The sequence below is a fragment of the Falco rusticolus genome, chromosome Z (genome assembly GCF_015220075.1).
Source record: "Falco rusticolus isolate bFalRus1 chromosome Z, bFalRus1.pri, whole genome shotgun sequence".
Classification (NCBI taxonomy): domain Eukaryota; kingdom Metazoa; phylum Chordata; class Aves; order Falconiformes; family Falconidae; genus Falco; species Falco rusticolus.
The window spans coordinates 17,013,133-17,035,836 of record NC_051210.1 but is presented as its reverse complement, the minus strand read 5'-3'; the positions used below and the strand labels follow the sequence as shown (position 1 = coordinate 17,035,836).

Genomic DNA, 22,704 nt, shown 5'->3' with positions numbered 1-22,704 from the left:
AGTCCTTGACTTGGTATAAACATCACCCAGCAACAACTCAAACCATCAGTGTGCTGTCAGCATTGTTCTCACATCAGAGCCAAAACACAGCACTGCACCAGCTAATAAGAAGAAAATTAACCCTATCCCAGCTGAAACAGGACACCTGCCTACCTTTCCCACCTCCCTCAGTAAATAACCATATAGAATGGAAGATCCAGGGTTTGAGACCAAAACTTCAAACTTCCTCAGATAGCTATATAAAAAACTTTAGTTTTTAATAGAGCAAGTTTACAGTACTTGGAGTTTCTTCACATTAAGACTTTCGATTATTGGTTATATAAAAGCTGAATGGAACAAAAGACAATCTAAAGTGAAAAATGGGTCACTCACTTCATGAAAGTGATTTACAAAAGGTCTATATATGCCCTAGCCTGGGTTTTGCAATTCTAGTGCATATTTTGTTATAAACAGATTTGCTTTCTTTGTGTCTCATTAAGTCCTTAATTGATGCTTCTATTTATAGGCTCATGCTGCTTGCTACGTAATTGTCACACCAGAATGTACTTTTGGAAGGTTAAGAAATATGATTCTTCCTCCAAGCTGTGTGCAGTTATTTTCTCGCAACTTCAGCAAACTGCATTGTTTTCGAATATCAGAAAATTTGCAAACAGAATCAGGTAAAAACTTTGACAGTTGAATGCAGCTAATTGATGATCATGTTTACCCTAGCACTGTAAATCACTGATATATACAATTCCCAGTTTTCACTGCTTTTGTGGCAACACTGTAACTTCTTGCTATTTCTGGGACAGGATAAAGATTTTTAAACGCACACTGTGCAAAATGCTAAAAATTCTGTTTACTTGTACAGGGCAATTTGAAAACTGTTCTTTAAATAGTAAGCATGCAGAAAGTGAAAACCTAAAATCCAAAAATGTGTATTATTAGTGTTACCATTGCAACAAACACTTGCTGGTACACATTGTTTTTTCTTTGCCTCTTTGATTAAGCATTAGCCCTTTTTAAGATTTCTATACTGAAAGGAAACCATGTATTTATATTTAACAGAGTAATGTTCTGCTGCCATCTAGAGTGTATGTTTGCTTAACAGCTCTTTAGGAACAAGAGAATTTTTTAAGCTGCTGAAGTATTTTCAAATTTATATTTTGATTATGATGTTCTTATAACGCCTTTCTTTTGGTGCTTGAAAGTAGGAAAGTAAATTAAAAGTACACTGTGGAAGTTAAATATTTGCAACTGCACTTTTCTCAGCCTGACAGGTTGTTCTTGAACTTTCTGCTTTGAACATGCACGTTTGGTTTTGGTGAAGGTGGTTGGCTGGTAGCAGGATCCGTGCATTCTCACATGCAGAAGCTATGGCAGTAGTCCTGCTGCTGCATAAACTGCATGACCCTAAGTGTACATAACCTAGATACGCTGAAGTGACCAATAGAAGTTGAAGGGGGAGGGGAGGTGTTATGTTGCTTTCATTGGTTGGGTTTGTTCAGTGAGTTGTTTTTCTTTTTAATGAATATGCTTGTTGTTTGGGGAAGGTGAAGTACTGCACGTACGTCAAAGTCATTGAGTTTTTAATGCTCCCAACATAAGAAAACCCAGAAATAAACTATATGGATAAGCTTCGTTTTGCTGGGAGACTCAAGAATCTTGGTTCAGGTCTATTGTTAGGTATTCTACAGGTTCCCCAAAGACTTAAGCGAAGATAAAGTTGTATTATGAACAGAAGTTAATCACAAACCTTCTAAATAGCCTCGTCGTGTAAGTCTTTTCTGACGTTAACTAAGTTTGTTTTTTAAACAGCAGTGTGTTCTTTTAATATGTCAGGCTTTTAAATCACCTCTAAGTAAAATTAAACACAGAGCACCTTGAGTGAAGGAATCAAAGGTTATAGCTTCACCTTCTAGTCTCTTCCTTCATTATTTCAGGTGATGGTAGAGGTTTTCCATTTAAGGTCTTAGGCCACATGCTAAGTGTATGAGTTTGTGTTACATATACTCAAGTTTTTTTGAAATAATATTTTTTGCATTCCTTTATTTTAAATGTGTGTCTTGTCCTTTGAATTGAGAGAATGCAGTGCAGGTCAGTCAGAAACAGATGCATGGCAAAGGGAAAATACTTAGACCCTTTCCAGTGCTTTAATGTGAGATGAAAAAAAATAAACAAACCCAAAGAAAACGCCCCACATTTGGAAAGGCAGGATGTATTTTTGTAGTGCTCAGCCTGCATACATCCAGATAAAATACCGCAATATCCTGAAAAATCTCTTTTCTAACACCAGATCTCTTTTCTGCTGGTCTGTGAAAATTTCTCCTCCTTGGGCTTAGCTTTCTGTTGTGTGGTGGGCAGCAGCCTCCCAGGGTAGAGGGGCTGCTGACACCTGGGGGAGCACCAGCCAAGCCATGGGGGTGCTCCCCTTCTGCTGCTGGTCCCAGGTGTACCTTTGAACTTGATAGCTGCCGCAGCACATGGCATCTTCCTTTTTTCATGGTCAATGAGCCACAGTTGTGGCTCAGCATAAGGCATGGAGAATATCTGTGGTGTGGTACCTGCCCCACAGTTTGCTGTGCATAAGGCTTTTTGTTCTGGTTTTCCTTAGCCAATGATGGTATGTGACATTTTTAGCACTTAGGTCATTGATGTTCAGGTACAAGCCTGGTGCCTTCATGTGTGGGTCCTTGTTACACCACTCACATCCTATCAAGGTTTTTTTTTTAGACCTGTTGCTGAAGTTTTGCTGCTTTCAGCCATCTGCTGGGGATCAACTGTCTGCAGGTCCCTGCCAAAGGCACTGAATGCCATCACTAGGCATGTCTTTCCCTCTGCGCAGATTATTCCTTGAAGGCAAAGCCAGCAATTGCCTTAAACTGATTCTCACATCATCCTGTGATGTCGAGGGAGCTCACCCATGTTCACAGAACCGACCTGCATTTTCTTTCAAAAACCCGCTAGCTCCTGGCATGTGCTGGAAGTTACCAAGACATGTCATCGGTCCAGCAGCTCCCTGACACACTTCAGGACCTGTTTGAAGCAACTCTGACCACGGAGCAGCTTGGGGGAGCTGTCCTGGGAGTTGCTGCTGCTTTTCCAGGGGGAGGCAGAGACTCTGGGTGGCAGACCTCGCTGAAGATTGCATGCACATTAGGGAAGCAAGGAGCACTTCAGCTTTGTTGGAAGACAGGTAGCACTTCTGGCCACTCCTGTGGGATGCATCTTGCAAGCACACTTGTTCAGAAGTCTTCACACGGTGGCATGCACAGAGGCTGCTCTTCTGTTGCCACAGCTGACAAGGGGTGTCTCTCAGATTGTGAAAAGACTGGTTTGTGGAACCAAAGAAATGTTGCCAGTCATCTGGATAAGTTAATTGCTGCAGGCACAGCTCTCCCCAAGCTGATAGTTGGGAAGTATCAGTTTACTTGTCCTAGACAGAGAATGAGCACATCATCGTTGACCTGCTGGGAAGCATTTGTTCTGATTAGCTTTTGCCACTGAGTAAATGCTAAGCTTCATGGCCAACATGTAGTTAACATCTCTCTGCTGAAGGTGGCTTTTCAAAACTCATGGACTACCAGGGGAAGAAATGGTGGAGTTATCTCCTTTTCCTCCAACTGACTCCTGTTTTAGTGTATTTCAAAAGAAGTCTTTGAGCTTCACTGGAATAGTTTCAAGATGCTGTTAGTGTAGTGTAGATTTCCCTACTATCCGGACTGAGGGGGAAAGAGTAATAAAAAATGTCAGTTTCTTTCCATCTAAACTTAGAAAAAGGGGGCAGTTGGGAGCAATCAGGAATTCTTTCATTTCTTGTCGTTGTATTTACTTTTTTTTTAATTTGTTTTTGTCTGAAGTAGAATTTGTGAAGGCATTCAGCTTCCATTTATTTCAGGGCATTTCAAGACCATATTGTCTACATTTCTTTCCAGTTTGCAGCTTAACCTGTTTGTCAACTGTAACAGGGAAGGTATTTCAACCCTTGTTTTATATTTCAAAAACCCCAACCCAGAAATATTATTGTTCGTCTTTCTTGTAGTCAGTTCAAGTATTACCCAAATAATCCTTGTTACCTGGTATTTCCAGTTTAGGACTCCTGCTAAGGACCCTTGTTGACATGCTGCGATTATGCTTCTTGCAAGGTTTTTCTCAGTAAGGATTCTGACTTCCCTAGTACCTCTTTTGCTCTGAAGATCTGTCTTTACTGATTTTATTTTATTTTTTCTCTCTTATTCTGTGCATTGATTTCATGCTTTCTCCCTCAACTGCAAGGTGTAGTTTTTAAAAGGTGTTGCCTGATTTATATATTTAAGGAGCTTTGCATCCCAGTCAGAACTGACTGGGAGTTTCAGTGGGTGGGAGTATGAATACTATTACACGATCAGCCCACGGGGTTGGCTTATGTTGCATGCTACTACTACCCTTAGAGAAGAAAAATGTATCATGGTTAAATTTGCACCAGTCTTTCTGTATGGACCTGTGTGTCAGGAGTGACAATGCAGTCAGGATGTTATCTTCACAGAAGTAAATGTTAGTAGCATTTAATTTAGTATTTTCTAAGTATGTTATGTGTGATTTTACAGGGTGACATTTACATTATCTGACATGTTAGCTCCTAGGTTTTAGTGAGAGCAGTGAGCAGCTCTCAAAGTCCTCTTGTGGAGTGCAGTAATTTCTTTCTCTTTGGGTGTCAGCAGATCTATTTTTCATTTATGGAAGTTGTTTCTATAACACCCGTAATTCTGATGGGAAGCTGTTACTGCAATTCCTGAACTGATTTGGTGATATAAAACATAATGGAAACTGTATATACTTAATTCATAAGCAAACCTTGCAACTTAAGAAAGGGATGAAATGCAGTAGATGCAGTATTAAAGCTAATAGTAGAAGGGCTTCAGGTACACTTTCACTATAGCTACATGACAGTGCAGGTTTACTTTTTTAATGCTGTTTTTATAGTATGAATTATTATCATAAAATAGGCAGAAGAGGAAAGTATGCTTTTTTGACTGGCTTGTTTTGTGTTAGCTTCTTTGATGAAACCATCCTTAAATGAAAAATGCTTCCCTCCCACTTCCACACCCTATTTCAAATTAACAAAAAACCTTTCTTAAATGTTTCTGTTTTCACAGATGAAGATGACGATGTTGATGGGTCAATACAGGCATCAGCCAAAGATATCCAAATTTCGACAGATTCAAGTAAGCAGAGTTTTAGTAAGTGGTGAATACACACCCATTCCAGTCTTTATTCATATAATCTTAATTTGCTTTGCCTTATGAAAAAGTAGTAAATGGCTATTTTTCTTATGCTCGGTATCAGTTTGCTATCCAAAGTTTTGGTCCAATATATTTATCCAGGGTCTTGCAAGTATCTCGTTACTGTTTTCCACTGGTAGATTGGTACAAGTGACAATCCATTCATTACCCTGTAAAACACATGATTTCTCTCAATTTGGTAATGGAAGGACAGAAAACACAGTGTTAACAACCCATAGGTAAGCAACCAGTTTGAAAGGCAGACATGTCTTTTCAAAGCCTTTTTCTTTTAAGGTAGCTAGATCCAAATCTTACTGAAGACACCAGGTGATTTGGGGGGTGGGGTGGGTTTGGTTTTTTTTGTTGTTTGGGTTTTTTTCTTGGGCATGTTGCAATAAAAGTGTATGTATTCCTGTGTGTCAGGATTGAGCCAGGCTGGTTGCTTTTTATGCTGTTAGATTCTTAGTGTGTGGAGTTTTCTGGGGTTGTTATTAGCCAAACCCTTACTTTTCAGAAGATGAGGCCAACCACAGTTTAAGGGCAACCCACCCCCTATATCCATAATAGTTACTAGAAAAACATGGTACTTGTTGCCTAATATAGCTGCATGGGTTGTTGTAAAGAATGAAATTTCAAATTAATAAATATGACTTTTCCTGGTTTTTTTTTTATTATTTTATTTTATTAAGCCTAAAGTTCTTACACAATTAAGAGGATAATTGTGCAAATGCTGTTTGGATTTTCAAAAATTCAGCACAATAAATAATTAACATGGTTAGGGAAGTGATCTCAAGCATGGTCTTACTTCACTTCTTAAGATTTGAAGCTGGTGTCTCTTATGACAGTAAGTTATGAACCACCACCATGTTCCCTTGTGGGACCAGGCTCTGACGAACTGCAGTTTATCTAAGAAACTTTCAGTTTTTCCAGTGTTTTAAGTGACATAAGTGCCTGAGTGTCAGGACTTCTATGCTTTATCAGCTAAGGCTATTTCGCTTGCTCATGGCTGTCAAAGAGAGCAAATTATGTATCCAGATATTTCATCTGGATTGTTTGAAAGTACTGGTACAGGACAGTTCAGCTTTAGACAGCCTTCTCAAAAGAAGGAAAAAAGATAGGAAAATTGAAGGCAAGATGCAGCCTCTAATACATCTTTTGTTCATACACAGTGTCCATCTGTGAAGTGGAGAAAGCAGCAGTAGATGGTACATTTTCAAGGCTAGTGTAAGGAATTGTTACTTGGTTTCTAAATAGAACAGTGGCATTACAACAAATTGCTTCCTTTTGACACATTTTCACAAAACAGAAGTCACTGTAAAGCCCAGTAACTTTGCAGATTTAGAAAGTTCAATAGGTAGGGAATGATTCTAATGTCTCTTTAAAAACAAAACAAACAAACAAACGTGCGCGCACACACACACAAGATGAATTTTGAACGCTTTAGTTTAATGGTGTTAGGGGTCTCCAAATCTGGTACCCCAGTAGAGGTGAAGTTGCTGCAGCAACCTGTCCCCTCTGTGGCTGAGCAGGATGAAGGTCTATTAGTGGGAGTGTGTGTGTGTATACATACATGTGTTCTGATACATATATATTTATGTATATATATACATGCATGTGTAGCTGTGTGCATGTGTGTGTGCATAGATATATGCGCCCACACAGACACACACCACCAGGTCTCCCAGTGGACCCCCAGCCATCAGAATCTCCAACAGTCATCCTGGACCTCCTTGTCCCTCCAGTAGTCACCTCTGCTTGGTGTCTCACTCAGGCACGTGTACATGTGGCTCCCAGGCCATTTACATTGCATGCCATTGAGTCCAGCCTGATGTTTGCTGGTGCTCACACAACGGCTGTCACTCTGGTTGCTGGTACTGTGGACAACATGGGTCATGGTGACATGTGGTCCTGCTTCAGTTGCTGTACTTAGGAGCCCATTTGCATGCAAAAGAGTGGAAACTGCAGGCATAAGAGAGTTAAAAATAGCATTTAATGAGACTGACTGTGCTGATCAGGTGCAGGGCGTGGCCAGGCAGGCGCACTGCCCAGCAACATCTTTACACGTGACCAGCTTCTTGTATCTTCTTATACCTCTTATTTTCCCATCCTTGTTCCTCCTCAAACCACCTTGATTCCTCCCTTCCCCTGCCTTTGTTTCTCCCTGAAACATCCCCTAAAAATCTTGCACAATCTCAGAGTGCTTTTTCCATGCATCTTGTAGAGTACCACAACCTAAAGTGCCCTCCTGAGCTGGTGAAGTGACCCACAGAGCTTCTCCTGTGAACATACCTGCTGGGTGCCTCCCCCAGCCTGTGGGGCTGATGCCCTTGCATCAGGGCAGGGCATGGCTTCTTTGATAACTTCTCTTAACAGGAGTTCACCCACCAGCTGTTGTGCTTCTGTGCTTCTTTGTGTGTGGGAAATCGTAATGTATCAAATTAAACATGACAGAGGCACAGTTAATAGCGTGCTGGACCTCTTCCACTTGTCTCTAGATAATACCATTGTGTGATATGGGTCAAGAGCAAGCTGCTCATTAGCTTATGTGTATTGACTCAGTACCTCTACCATATCTTTTGGGATATTACCATGCTCTCCCTCAGGAGTATCTGAATTAAATTATATTCCAGAATATTGTACCTTTTCTTAATTCCAGCTCTCCACATTTTGCAGATGCATATTTTTTAAAACAATGAAAACAAGTCAGAACAAGTTGAATAATACTGACTTGTAAAGACCTGGTTTTCTGTAGGAATGAAGCCAGTAGGAAGGAATGCAAAGTCTATAGATTAACGCTGGAAGATTTGAATTAGTGGTCTGCATTGCCTTTTGTTTCTTTGCTATTGTAGAAGCCTTGTTGAGTGAAGTGTAAACTTTGAAGATTTAAATCTTAATTTTGGGAACTTGAATATGTTAAGTCAACCATGAAATTTAGCATACGAAGATACTGAAGCCAAAAGGCTAAAATGATCATAAGAACAATCCTACTTTTTTTGAGATGACAGATTTAGCAGATGTGCAGAGCAGGTTTAGAAAAAGACTATAAATCCTTGTGCCTGAGAACACGATCCAGCTTCTAAGGACTTGTCTACACAGTGAACCATGAACTTGAGAACTGACTGTTACAGGGATAGTAGGATAAACATCATGTGGATGCTGTCATTAATGTAGTTAATTGTATTGCTTGGGTGAAGAGTTGAGTCCCAAAGTCCATTTTCATACCAAAATAATTATTGGTCATTCTGGGAATATATAGTTGATAAAACTGCTCTATATTGACAGACCTCCAGTAGCTGGATGTGTGTCATGGTTTAACCCCAGCTGGCTCCCAAACACCACGCAGCTGCTTGCTCACTCCACCTCACCCAGAGGGATGGGGTGGAGAGTCGGAAAGGAATGTAAAACTCGAGGGCTGAGATAAGAACAATTTAATAGGTAAAGCAAAATCCACGCATGCAAGCAAAGCAAAGCGAGTAATCCATTCACCACTCCCATGGGCAGGCAGGTGTACAGCCCCGTCACACATAACAGTTACTCAGGGAGAGAAACGCCATAATGCCCCCTCCTTCCTTCTTCTTCCCCTGGTTTATATACTCAGCATGGCGTCATATGGTATGGAATATCCCTTTGGCTAGTTCAGGTCACCTGCCCTGGCTGTGTCCCCTCCCAGTTTCCCGTGCCCCTCCAGCCCTCTCGCTGGCAGGGCCCAAGGAACTAAAAAGTCCTAGCAGTGTGCTGTCAGCATTGTTCTCACACCAAATCCAAAACACAGCACTGCACCAGTTACTGAGAAGCAAATTAACTCTACCCGAGCTGAAACCAGGACAGGGTGGCGGTAAAGGAGTGGATTAAAAGTTCTCCTTAGGGGTGCCTTTCAAGGGTTTGCATTTTCTGTCCTTTTTGAGATGCGATGCTGAGCTAGGTTTCGACCAGCAGAGATTCTTCTTCTTCCCTGGAGACAGAATTCATTGGTTTTGGCTAAGATGCAACCACAGATGTAATCTCTCAAGCTTGAGAATTCAAAGGCAAATTTTTGAAAATCTATTATTTCATGGTAATATGAAGATGGAGGAGGGGGGCATTGTTTGAATGTATATATGCAACAAATGAATCACAGAGGAGCTATCTCAGTAATTCCTGAAATAAGAAATGAGTTATTAAGAGCTCTTACTTGTGTGTCAGTCTGCAGGGATCTGGAAATGTGAGAAGACATTAGATTCTGGCCTAAATCCTTGCCAGGAATCAATAAAAGCTGAGGGTACTTGACTACTGTATAGTGAGGCCTAGGCAGCTTTTACTCGATATAAAGCTTATCCATCATAGTGGTTGAGGGCTGTTGCTTCTCCATGTCTCAACTTCTTTCCTCATAAAAGCTTCTGTTAGTGGTACTTCAAGCGATACTCATTTACAAGTTGAATTGCTGTAGCTTTTTTTTTTTTTCAGTGTGTCATGCTGAAAATATTTTTTCTCCCAAGGCAGTTTGTTTCACCTGCGTTTGAAGATACTTTTTAAAAAAGGGTTATACTCAACTGTGTTGAATGAACTAGTGGCTTAAGTGCTGGAAGAGGTTACATACTTCCTTTTCTTGGCTGAATTGCCTGTAACTTCTGGGAAAGAAAAATGAGTGTTCAGAAAAATCACACATTTCTTTTCCTTCACTTTCCCCATTGTGCATAACTTCTTTTCCTCTTCTTCCCTCAACCTTACTCATCTGCCTTTTCTGACACTTGATGTTGCCCACTATTGTTCTCACTTCTCACCAAGTTTTTTATGCTCCTCCCCAACCTGTCTCCCAGTTCCCCTCCTTCCCCAAACACATTTGGTCCCCAATGTTGCTGCTTCTTTGGCTTGGTTGCCTTTCCATCTGCCTGTCCCTTTCTTGTTCCCTGAATCCCTTCCCCCCTCATCCTTGATGTCTCATACCAGTTGGTAGTCAAAATGTTGGCTGCTCTAGATGTCTGTTTCAGGGAAGACAAGCACTTCTTCTTGACTACTTCCTGAAAATTTAAAGATATTTTATGGAAAATCTCTTCAAGAAGAAAGACTGAAAAAATCTTCTTGTAGTTCTGTAGCATCATTGCCAGAAAACTATGGAGATATATTCACAAATGTTATTAGCTAGTGTTAATTTATTCCCTGCCTTAGAAGTCCTTATGACAAGGCTTATCAGATAAAAAATTTAACTGTAAATACTTAAGAATGACATGGAGATCCATGCTTTCTGGGTTGTTTTTGTGATTATGCCTTCTCTTTGCATTAATATCCTGCTGGTCTCAATGCTTTGGTACAGCTTCTCCATAGTAGCCTACTGGAAATGTGTGCAGACGTGTTTCAGAAGGTGCATTGAGGGCTCATCATACTTTCTGGCTGTGTGTATGTGCAATGCGGTTGTCAGACAGGGACAAGTGAAGGGAAGGGCCCAGCCCTGACCTGGGAATGTCTCTGCCCTGTGAGTGTCTCACAGCATTCACAGGCTGCATGTGAACCATCTGATTCAGCCCTTTTTCTGCAGGGCAAAATGTAGCCGTCCAGAGAAACCCCTCCCTGAAGGAGGTTTGAGAGGAGTCTGTATGAGGAGAGAAACAGGGGCTGCTGTGCTGTCAGCAAACATACTTTTCACAGTACGTCCTTCCACAGCCACTCTTTTGGCCTGGCAGTCCTCTGCTCAGGTAGCTGTTCACCTGCTGGGTAGGGCACGTGAAGTGGTTTTGTATTAGACAGACCCAAATCATTGATTTAGTGTTTGCTTATGTCTTGTCCCAAACCTGCTGACAGTGCAGAGGAGACCTTCACTGTAATTCTGCAAGGCGCAAACTGTTTTCAGGAAGAAGCAAAGACAGCGTGTGCGCATTCGAGGGGTTTTTCCTCTAAAGGCACTTAGGAAAATGTTCAGCCTTCATGAAAAGAGTCATTGTACTGTGCTAAAACTGCTTACAGATAACTAAGCATGTCACATGTTCCTGTGAAACATGATTTCAATGGATTTGGAGCTCTAAAGCTAGAGAGAGAAGCAGGTGAAACCAGATTAAGTGGTGATACATACGGCACATGCTTGGAGATCTAAAAACCACCCTGCAGGAGGAGGGTGAAGAGGTGGCTACCATATGGGAGGATGGCTATTAACACAGCTTCATAATTCAGAACTATCTTGGAACTAGGGGGATTTCAGCTGCTCATGAAAACAGCTCCAGAGAAGTGACACACTTGCAAATGGCTCTCCTAGAAGAGAAACAGCTGGAGAAAGGAAGAATCTGGGGTTCTGAAAGGCTGTCTTCAAGACAAATTTTTTTAAAAAAAAACAAACACAAACCAACAAACCACAACTCTTAGCTGCTTTATTGCTGCTTTGTAGGTTGTGGATAACGAAAGTTTACCAGTCCACACTGTTGTAATTTGAAGTAGCGGTGACTAGGGAAAGAGCAGAAAGCATGTGGATAGCACAGGTTTTGCTGGGAAGAATGGTTCTTGCTAAATGATGTTGCTAGAATTTAGTCTTTTTAAGAGTAAATTCCACCAGTATGTTTGGTGTAGGCTTCTAGCTTTCTTCAGTGGCAAAAATATTTAGGACTACATCATTTTCCTCTCTCTGCCACAAGCTGCACATAAGTCTTTTCAGAAGCTATGCCCTGTCTGTAGGGATTTGGAAGTCAAAGGGCATGAACTTTGGACTCCTCAAATGCTGTTTATCCTTTTCCCAGGAAAACTGGGTATCTTAGCTTCTGAAATCAGATTCCATAGTTTGGTAAATTATGCCTGGAGTTGACATTTTTGTAGTTGTTTTCTTCTTGAAAAGCATAAGCATGAAGAACGGGGTTTTTTTCAACTCAGTATGCCATAATAAGAAAAAAAGTAATGTGTTTTTCAGGAGAAAGTCCTGATACTGTGTAGTCTGATCCAACAGGAAAAGATAAAAGGCATTTGGCAGTGACATATCAGTATTATGGATCAAATAGTAACTCATTTGAATACTAACATATGGTATGTGCATATGTTGCATGTTAGCAAGATTTTTTTTATACTAACTAGTTGTATGTGAACTTCCCTTCTATAATTGAATCATTTTTTAATATTTAAAAATTGGAACAGGAGGGAGAAAGAGCTTTCTTTAACTTTAAAATTTATTATAGTTGAGCTTCTTTCCAAGGCTAGTTCAACAAATCAGACTGGCATAAGACAGCCTTTAACTTTCATGTTACAGATATATACTTAAATCAGCTGGGAAGTGGTTTTCTGCCTGACTGGTTGTGGTCAAGAAAATAGCTGTTTCTTCTTTTGTTAATGTGTCCCCAGACACTCATGTGCAAGAAAGCCATGTCTCATCAGGTTGCGGTAGAATTGACCCCTGTGAGGAGGACAGTGATAAACACTGATAAATTAAGCTTGTTTTGTGTGACAGATTATCATATTAACCTTAAGGAAAGCAGGACTAGAGCATACTGTGTATTTAGCTAAGGAATGTACTTGGGCTTAGGACATTACTACTGGTCTGTAGGTCTTAACTCCTCCTTGCAAACCAGTTTATTTTAGGAGTCAAGCCAACTTTTGGCTGATCATACGAAGTGGAGAGCTCATTAAAAAAATCTGTGGTTAAAATTGCTAGGGATTCTCTCAGTCCAGCTAGCAGACTACAAAGGCAGTTCGAATGAAAACAAGTACTAAAACTTGGATGAATGTTTTTATTCTCAGATGTTTGTCTGCCCTCTGGATTGCTAGAGAAAACAGTGGAGATTTTGATAATGTTATGAAAGTTTCTACTCAGAACATCAACTGTGCTGTCAGTAATCAGCGTTTGCTGTGTTTTCTCAAGTTGTGTCAGCCCTAAAGAAGTCATCCAAGACACAGTGTGTCTTTTGGTTAAAATTTGTCTATGCTAAAGTCACCATGGAGATCACTCTGACAGAAATCTGTTCTGTAAAATTTCACTTTTCCTGACACTAATCCAGCACGATTTAAAGCTGTGGATCACTTTCTGATGTGTGCTATAGTCTCCATGTAATGGCAGTAGAGTTTCAAGGATACTTTAGAAGTGAGAGTTGATGATATTCAAATGTTCCTTCTATTGTGACTGAAATAAAATTGACAACAGACACAGTCACTAACTGAATAACTTAAAAACTGAAAAGCCAAATCAACCTGGTAATATTGTTTTTCTTATTAAAAAAAACAAAACTGCTTGAAAAGTCCCAATGTATTGTATCATATACCCCAAGCTCCCTTCTCCAGTAGAATAATTCACTCTCCATTGTTGTAAAGAGTGTATGTTGCATATGGAAATTCTGTAGATTTTTTTTCTTAAACAGGTGTAAAAGGTTTCAGCTAACTACTCTTTCAAATGAGTACTTAAGGAATAGTCATATAGGAAAGAGGAAATTAGAGCTCTGTTTCCAAAGGTCATCATTCATGAAAGGAGCCAGAAATAAACATGCAAAACCAGAAGCCCAAAGCCCTATCATGTTGCAGATATAATTTAGAAAGGCGGGGGTTTTTTCTTCTTCAATTGGACTTTCATCTAGGCTTTTAGTTCTTTTGCTTCCTGCTTAACCCTTTGTGCTTTCACATCAACGTCCAAGTGGAAACCAGTAACAAGTGGTGTCCCTCAAGGGTCCGCACTGGGACCACTGCTATGTACTATCATCATCAGTGACAGACAGTGGGATTGTCAACAGTGGGATTATGTCAACAGCATAATGTCCAGATGGGGACCAGTGATGATCCTCAGGGGTCTGTACTGGGACCAGTACTGTTACAGAGACAGTGGGATTGAGTGCACCATCAGCAAGTTTGCAGATGCCACCAAGCTGAGTGATGCGGTTGATTCACTGGAGGGAAGGGATGCCATCCAGAGGGACCTTGACAGGACTGAGGAGGGAGCCCATGTGAACTTCATGAGGTTCAGCAAGGACAACTGCAAGGTCCTGCACCTGGGTCAGGGCAAGCCACAGTGTCAGTACAGGCTGGGGGATGAAGGGATTGAGAGCAGCCCTGTCAAGAAAAACTTGGGGATACTGGTGGGTGAAAAAATGGACACGCGCTGGCAATGTGCACTCATAGCCCAGAAAACCAACCATGTCCTGGCCTGTACAAAAAGAAGCGTGGCCAGCAGGTTGAGGGAGGTGATTCTGCCCCTCTGCTCTGCTCCGGTGAGACTCCACCTGGAGTCCTGCATCCAGCTCTGGAGTCCTGAGCACAGGAAAGGCGTGGACCTGTTGGAGCAGGTCCGGAGGACAGCCACAAAAATTACCAGAGGATTAGAGCACCTCTCCTGTGAGGAAAGGCTGAGAGAGTTGGGGTTGTTCAGCCTGGAGAAGAGAAGGCTTCAGGGAGACCTTATGTTGCAACCATTCAGTATCTAAAGGAGGTATATAAGGAAGATGTAGAGAGACTTCTTACCAGGGCCTGTAGTGACAGGACAAGGGGCAAGCATTTTAAAACGAAGGGGAGTATATTTAGATTGGACATAAAAAAGTAATTTTTACAATGAGAGGTGAGACACTGGAACAGGTTGGCCAGGGAAGTTGTGGATGCACCATCCCTGGAAGTGTTCAAGGTCCTGTTGGATGGGGCTTTGAGCAACCGGATCTAGTGAAAGATGTCCATGTCAGGGTGTTTGGACTAGGTGATCTTTGAAGGTCCCTTCCAACCCAGACTATTGGGATCTTACTTATTCTGTTTGTCTCTTTCTTAGTACAAGCATCCCTTGTACTAAGGGCAGTGTGGAGATTTATCTAGGCCAATGCCCTGCTCAAGCAGGGTCAATCAGAGTAGTTTGTTCAAGGTCGCATCCAGTTGGGTTTTGAATATCTCCCAGTAGGGAGACTTCACAACCCTGCCTAGACGACCTGTTCCACTCTCACAGTAAGTTTTTTCTTAGGTTTAAATGTAATTTCTTGTGTTTCGATTTGTGCCCATTTCCTCTTGTCTGTTCACCTGTACACCCTCCCATCAATTAATTATACACATGGATAAGAACCCACCCCAACCCCAGCCCTTCATTCTTCAGCATGAACACTCCCCGCTCTCTCAGCCTCTCCTCATATGGGAGATGTTCCAGTCCCATCATCATCTTCATGTGCACTCCTTGCCTTAGCTTCAGTACATCCATGCCTTTCTTGTACTGAAGAGCCCAGGACTGGGCACAACTCTACCAATGAGGTCTTAGAAAGGCAAAGTAGAGGTAAATAATCATCTCTGTCAGCCTACTGGCAATGCTGTTACTAATGCAGTCCAGGATGCTGTTTGTCACCTTTGCTATGTTGCTGGCTTATGGTCAACATGGTGTCCACTAGGACCCGCAGGGTGTGTCTGACAAGCTGCTTTACAGCCAGTCAGACTGCTGCCTGGGTTATATCTGTCCAGGTGCAGGGCTTGGCATTTCACTGTGTTGAAATTTGTGAGGTTCCTGGTGCTGCATTTCTCCAGCCGTTGAGGTCCCTCTGTATGGCAGCGCACATATCTATCAAGCACTCCTCCCGGTCTTGAGTCCTCTGCAAACACTGAGGATGTACTCTGTCTCATCATCTAGGTCATCAGTGAAGAAGCTAAACAATACTGGCCCCTGTAAAGACCTGGAAGAGTATTCCATGGGTGACTGGCCTACAGCCGGACTACATACTTCTGTGGACAACCATTTGAGCAGTACAGCCAGTTTTCAGTCCACCTCTCTACTAACCAACTCTGTACTTCATCCATTTGTCTATGAAGCTGTTAAGGGAGGCAGTGTCAAAAGCCTTACTAAAGTAAATAAAACAACCATCCAGTGCTCTTTCCTTATCCACTCACAGCCAGCTGTCTCATCATAGAAAGCTACCGTATCAGTTAGGTATGATTTCCCTTGATAGGTCTGTGCTGACAACTGCCACTCCTCAATATGTTTAAAAATGGGTTTCCAGGATTAGTTGCTCAATCACATTCGCCAGAGACAGAGCTCAGGCTGACCAGCCTGCGGCTCTTCAGAGCCTCCTTCCCACCCTTCCCGAAGGTAAGGCCTGCTTTCTTCCACTCCTCGGGAACCTCGCACAAACCACCATGACCTTGCAAAGGTAATGGAAAGTGGTCTTGCAACAACATCAGGCAGCTCCCTCAGCACCCCCGGGTGCATTGCAGCAGACCCGTGGGCTTGCTGGTTTAAATGTTCCCTAGCCTAATCCTCCACCGCTGAGGGCAAGTCTTCCTTGCCCCGCACTTCCCCACTGGTCTTCAGGAGCCTTGGCATTGCTGCTGGCTGCTCCTAACAGCAAAGATCAAGGCAAAGGTGGCAACCAGAGCCTCAGCCTCCTCCACGTCCTTTAAGACCAGGTCCCCGTTGCTAGTCCTCAGCAGACCCCCATGTTCCCTAGTCACCCTTTTGCTGATGGCGCACCTGGAGAAACCCTTTTGTTGTCCTTCACGTCCCTTGCCACAAGCAGCTCCCTGTGGGCTTTAGCTTTCCTCAGCCCACCCCTGCACGGTGGGATGGTGCCTCTGTACTCCTTCCACCTCACCCACCTCTGCTTCTGCCTCTTGTGCGCCTGCTTCTGATGGTAATGTCAGGAGCTCCCTCTTCATCCATGCGTGTCTCCAGCAATGCTGCTTTTAAATAGTCACTGAAAGGAGAGAGAAACTTGGCCAGACAGCGGCCTGTACCTGACCGAGGCTTCACTCATCTTTGTGAAAGGTGAACATGAGATCCTGAACTCTTCACCCTTTCAGAGACGTCTGTGCCGCAACCTGTGCTCCATGGACTGAGCACGGACTTGGTAAGGCTTTAGTGAAATGAAACACAGCAAAGCGTTGGAGTTCTCCATCTGCTGTACCTTCTGGCTTCTAGTTTTTCTGCTCTTCCTGTATTTTCTACTCTGGCCCATACAGTTAGCCAGGTGCTTGAAGGACTTGCTTTGGAAGGGTGCTCTCAGAACCGGCAGGGCTTTGGGAGCTGTTCTGAAGCCGATGGCACTCTGTCTTGGTTTTCAGGTGGTTGAACTCGCCAGTAATAAAGGCGGTCTTTCTTAAGCCCACGCATGCTGCTTTGAGCAGCATCTCTGTATTCCTCCCAGGTCACTTCTCCCTGCTCCTGCCTCATGCCTGCTTCCTTGTCACGGCTGCGTTTTGTCAGGAGCTCCTGTTCATCCGTGCAGCGCTCCTAGCACCTTTGCTTTTCTTCCCTGATTGTTGGGATGGACCATTCTTGACACTGGAGGAGGCAGTCCTTGAAAATCCACTACCTCTCGCGGACCACGCTTCTCTCCACGACTCTATCCCACAGGAGTCTTCCAAGCAGGCTCCTGAGCAGGCCAGAGTCTCTTCCCCTGACACCTACTTGTTGATACCGCTCTTTGCCTTATTCCCCTCCTTTCAGGCTCCCAAACACCACCATCTCATGGCCGCTGCAGCCAGGGCTGTCCCCAGCCTTTAGCTCTCCAACTAGTTCTTCCCTCGTAAGAATCAGGTCCAGCAGAGCATCTCCCCTCATGGGCTCATCACTTGCCTCGGCATGCCGTCACCAGCACACCCCAGAAACAACCTGGGTTGCTCATGCTTGGCTCTCTTCTCCCCCCAGCAGCTACGGCACCGGCTCAAGTCCTCTCTGAGGACCCAGGGCCTGCACATGAGGCTTCTTGCAGTCGTCACAAGGCAGCAGCATCTGCTTTACCTACCACTTCTTCCCAACTAAGGCGTTTGTGACAGCCAGACGCCATGGGGCCCGTACGCTGGCCTGCCCACTGCCCATAAACGCTGAGCTCTGGCTGTCTCACCATCCTTCCCAAGGCAGAGCTCCAAGCGCCTCCACTGCCCTCACGGTGGAGGGGCTCACAGAAACTCCTGCTCCTCACTGTTCCAGCCCCTCACTCCTCAGCAGCCTGTGTCTATCCATGGCAGCACACCAGTGGTGTGAGCTGTCACAACAGCTCTGCGTGATGAGACTGCAGCCTGGAATGGCATGCAGACCTCTAGTGTCTCCTGTTTGTGCCCCGTGTTGTGGGCAGCTGTGCACAGACACTTCTGAGACGTGCCCGGCTGTGACTGTTTCCATAGAAAAGTCCCAGAGCTTTCCTTATGCTCCTGGCTAACTGGCATTTCCCTGTTCATAATGTGGAGGCACGTGGAATGGACCACCTTCAACCCTGCTCTGTCCTCAGGGTCTCAACATAAGAGATTCTTTCTTCATACAGGGTTTACCGTAGTTTCATAAACGCAAAAGAAGAGCAAAGCTTTATAGCTTTATAGTAACTGTTGTCCTGTGGGAGACTAAGAGGAATTGGAGTAGGATGGGAGGCTGTACTGGTAATTGCTTTGATCTGCAATTCGATCTTTATGTTACCTAATGTGAATGTCCTCACTCACACATTGTACCATGCCCAGTAGAATTGTTAATAAGGAAAGGCCTTAAGAAGTGGACAAGTTGAGAATGAAAAAGTATAGCTGTCACATCTCAAAATAGTGAGAAATCAAGGTAACAAGAATGAAAGTAGCACAATTTTTCTTTGAGAGTTAGAGTCTCTTTAAAAAAAGGCTGTTTTCCAACATGGTATTGGATGAATCTTTAGTTATGCACAGTGTCTGCCTTTGAAGTGAAGAACACATACTGAAACAGGAATAGGTGGAGCAGACTTGATGTACCTGAGTTTCAGGTGGCTCTGGAAGGCTAGCAGAGCATCACTGAAGTGTCCTTGTAAAGCAATTACTTTCTGCAGTTTTGTAATCTGTCGCTGCAGAATCAAGATACCCAATGATGCACATTTCTGCCTCTGTTTCTAGCTTGGTTTTTTTCAGCCAACAGTTAGGAGTGGTTTGATTTTTCACTTCTCCAATGGTAGTTTGCTCATGTGGTTCTTCAAACCTAAACGTCAAAATTACTTGAGGCCAAAAGGCTTTCAGTACTTTCAGCTGTACTACAAAGTATTTCCAAGCTGTCAGAGAAAGATGGAAGTAGATTCCAGCATGTGATGTCTTTCTCTTTTACAATGTGTATTAACAGACTGCAGGATTAACCAGTTGTGTCGATGTTACAGCTGGTTTATGTGGCTTTCAATTAGTATTACTAATATCTCAGGTCTGCAAGTGATAGCTTCTGTAGGTTTTATTACTTTGTGATGGATGCAGGCATACAGGTTTGTTATGAGGTCAGAATCTGTAACATTGTGCTATATAGAGTGACTTTTGTTAACAGCTCAGCCCAACACTGCAATAAAAAGGGCAGATTCTCCCTGTGAAGAGAGTCATAATCTGTTGTGAAGCATGGACTCTCTGGGGAGGACATGAAAGAACCTGCAAAACTGAACAGCTCATCACGTCTCTTCTGAAGATGTGGTCAGGAGAGGACACAAGGTTTGTCTTGATGGAATGTCCTTTTTGGTCTGGATTAACTTGATTCCTTTCCATAGACAGTAAGGACTCATATATTGGACTAATAATGTTCACTTGTTCTTAGAACGTCTCAAAGACTGACTGTTCTATGAGAATTTGGTTACACTTGACTTTGCTCTTAAAACAGCCACTTAAATAAGGCAGAAACTTGGTCAGACAGTGGACAGTACCTGACTGAGTTTTCACTCATCTTTGTGAAAGGTGAACCTGAAATCCTTAACTCTTCACCCTTTCAGAGATTTGAGCACGGACTTGGTAAGGCTTTAGTGAAATGAAACACGGCAAAGGGTTGGAGCCCTTCAGTTGCTGTACCTTCTGGCTTCTAGTTTTTCTGTTCTTCCTGTATTTTCTACTCTTGCCCTTACAATTAACCTGGTACTTGGAAGGACTTTCTTCAGAGGGGTGCTGTCAGAACTGGCAGGGCTTTGGGAGCTGTTCTGAAGGTGATGGCACTCTGTCTTGGTTTTCAGGTGGTTGAACTCGCCAGTAATAAATGGAGACTGGAATGCTGGGATCGAAGAAGTGATAATACAAGCAGTATAGTTATGTATAAAAAGTTAAGTCAAAAGGCAGGATAAAACTATGCTTGAAATACTCCTCCCACTTTCCTCAGCAAATGTACCCCTGTTTTAAATAAACAGTAACAAAATTAAAATGCAAAGACTCTGCCTCAAAGCTTATGATGAAGATACATTTCTGTGGGTTAAAAGTAATTCTTTAATAGCTCCATTATACACTTCCTATTCAGGTAGCTTTGTGATTTGAGGGGTGTGTTATTGAAATACAATAATTGTTTTCATTCAGGTAAACAAACATTAAAGATATTTGATGGGAATGATGCAGTGAAACGCAATCAATTTCGACTGATTTCAGTTCCAAGGATTGCAAAAAATGAAGAAGTTGTGGTAAGATAACCGGTGAAGATCAATATTCCAGTGTGATGAAGGCACATATGATTGTGTATTACAATAGTTGAAAGCTAACAGTTTTACAAATGTGACTCAACAAATCTGTAAAGGGCTATAATGTTACAGTGTAATTTAACTTCTTCGTGTAGTGCTGTTATTTTAAAGCATCTGAAGAAGTGGTGGCCTACGTATCTATAGCATAACAGAAGACCACAGCGCATCGCATGTTAAGCAGTCATTCTCCTTCCCTGTGTGACAATGAAGTCTGATTTTACTGATATGAGCAATACTGGATAATCAGCTCCTTAGATCTTGCTCCTCTTCTGTTGTGTTTAGTGGTTTGATGTTTATCCTGGACAGCCCCTGCTATTGCACTTCAGTTAATCAGCTTTGAAGACTGAAGAATGCCATAGTTACCTCTGCTCCTTGGCTGTGAGAGTAATAAATTGTTGGTCATATAGTAACCGCTCCCTAGCTTTTCCAGTCCTCCATCTGAGGTGGAAGCATGACTTAGTACTAAACCAAATGTTCTGTACAGACCTTAATTTACAGGGCTGGGCAGAGCCCCCATGCTGTGCAGAAATGAAGCCCAGAGGGAGTGTGGGGCGGTGCACAGTAAAATTGAACATGGTGAGGACTCAGAGTCATAAAGGACTTGGCACAGGAGCATGGAGAAGTTATTCCATCAGAATTTTAACAGTTTAAACCTACGGCTCATTAAGATTTCTATTGTGATTACTCAAAATGAACAGGAGTTTTGAAAATGGTTCTGCATGTCAAAGATCTTCAAGGAAAAGTGTGTACAGTGCTGAAAACACTTTTATTTAGGAGTGCTACTTGCCTTTCAAGCACATTTTTTCAGGCTGCTACTTAGAATACCAGGGCAGATTAATACCAGTTCTCAAAAGTGACTTACTGGGCTGTATCCACTACAGTGTCTGTGTTAGCAGAGGTGCTGCAGGCATGGGCCAGTAATGGATGTTAAAATTCCTGTGACTGCTTGCATCTGCCAAGGACAGCCCTTTCCTCTTCACAGGTGTGTGGGTTCAGGGCAACCTTGTGGCTGAGAAGTTCACTAATTTTCAGCAAACCCTTAGTGCAAGAAGATTCAATACACAGAGCTGGGCACATTGAAGTATAATTTGTGGATTTCCTTGTGGAGTAAATTTTGCATGCAGTGTGTGTAGTTTTATTGGTGCTGAATTTTTACATTTCATCTATGGTGTTAAAATGACTTTCATTTGACAGAAATACCGTGGGCTGTGTTCAGATTCATTGACACCACAAGTTTTCGTTGTGTATCTTCCGCTAAAATTTGTTTTCAAAACTTCGCTCTTGGTTGGTTTTTTTTTTGCCACTGCTGTTTCTCCACTATTCTGTGCTTAAAACGTGTTAAAGGTTGGTTCCATAAGTAGACGTATTGATAGATGTCTGTGGCTATACAAGTATTAATGATATCTTTTCAAGAAAATGTTAATTTATCTTGCTGTGTTGTAGGAGGCTGCTTTGAGGGCATACTACATAAATGATGACCAGCAGGAATACGAGCTTCAGACCTTTACGCAGCAGGCGCTGCTGTCTGATGATGTTATCAACAGGAACGATGCTGCTGAGGACAGCAACTTCGGCTCAGTATTCCGAGAATCTGTTCCTGAAGCTTGGATTATCAGAGCCAAACCAAAAGATGAGGAAGTGATCAGAATTTATCCTGCTTGGCTGAAGTGAGTGTTTTCCTCCTTTATCATGAAGTTACCCTGCTTGACTACATTTGTCCTCTGTTGTCTAGCCTGGTGTGTTTCAGTTAATGAGGTTGCAGAAGTATAACGGAGAATGTGGTTTCTTCTGTATTTCAGCGTTCTTCTGTTTATTTTTCTGAATGACTAATACACGTTATTCATTTGCATGCCTGGAAACATGCTCATGGGTTTCTTTTCGTGCAACATGTTCTGTGCATAACTTACACATTTATATTGTGTGTTTGGGCAAGAAGATGCAAAGTTACATTAACTGCATCTGTAAACAAATTCTGACATACACGTCACTTGAAAGCTTGATGGTTTTTTGGAAGACGTAGTAAGTAGGAAGAATTCAGTATAACTTCTGATGTGAGACTAGGAGGACAAAATTAAGAAAAAAAAAATCTGCTTCATATACCAGTGAGACAATATACATTTTAAGCATATTTAGCAGTGGAAACAAGACTGGTTGGT

The 22,704-nt window shown here is 42.5% G+C and overlaps 1 protein-coding gene across 1 annotated transcript in view; it reads left to right on the top strand.

The window, feature by feature from the left end:
- The window catches only part of DGKQ (diacylglycerol kinase theta), a 109,075-nt gene that overhangs the window by 45,101 nt on the left and 41,270 nt on the right, over positions 1–22,704 (top strand). Inside the window, exons 6-9 of the mRNA XM_037373287.1 lie at positions 506–659; positions 5,118–5,186; positions 20,391–20,491; positions 21,992–22,215. Of these exons, the coding sequence (XP_037229184.1) occupies positions 506–659; positions 5,118–5,186; positions 20,391–20,491; positions 21,992–22,215 (548 nt within the window). The remainder of the gene's footprint in view (positions 1–505; positions 660–5,117; positions 5,187–20,390; positions 20,492–21,991; positions 22,216–22,704) is intronic.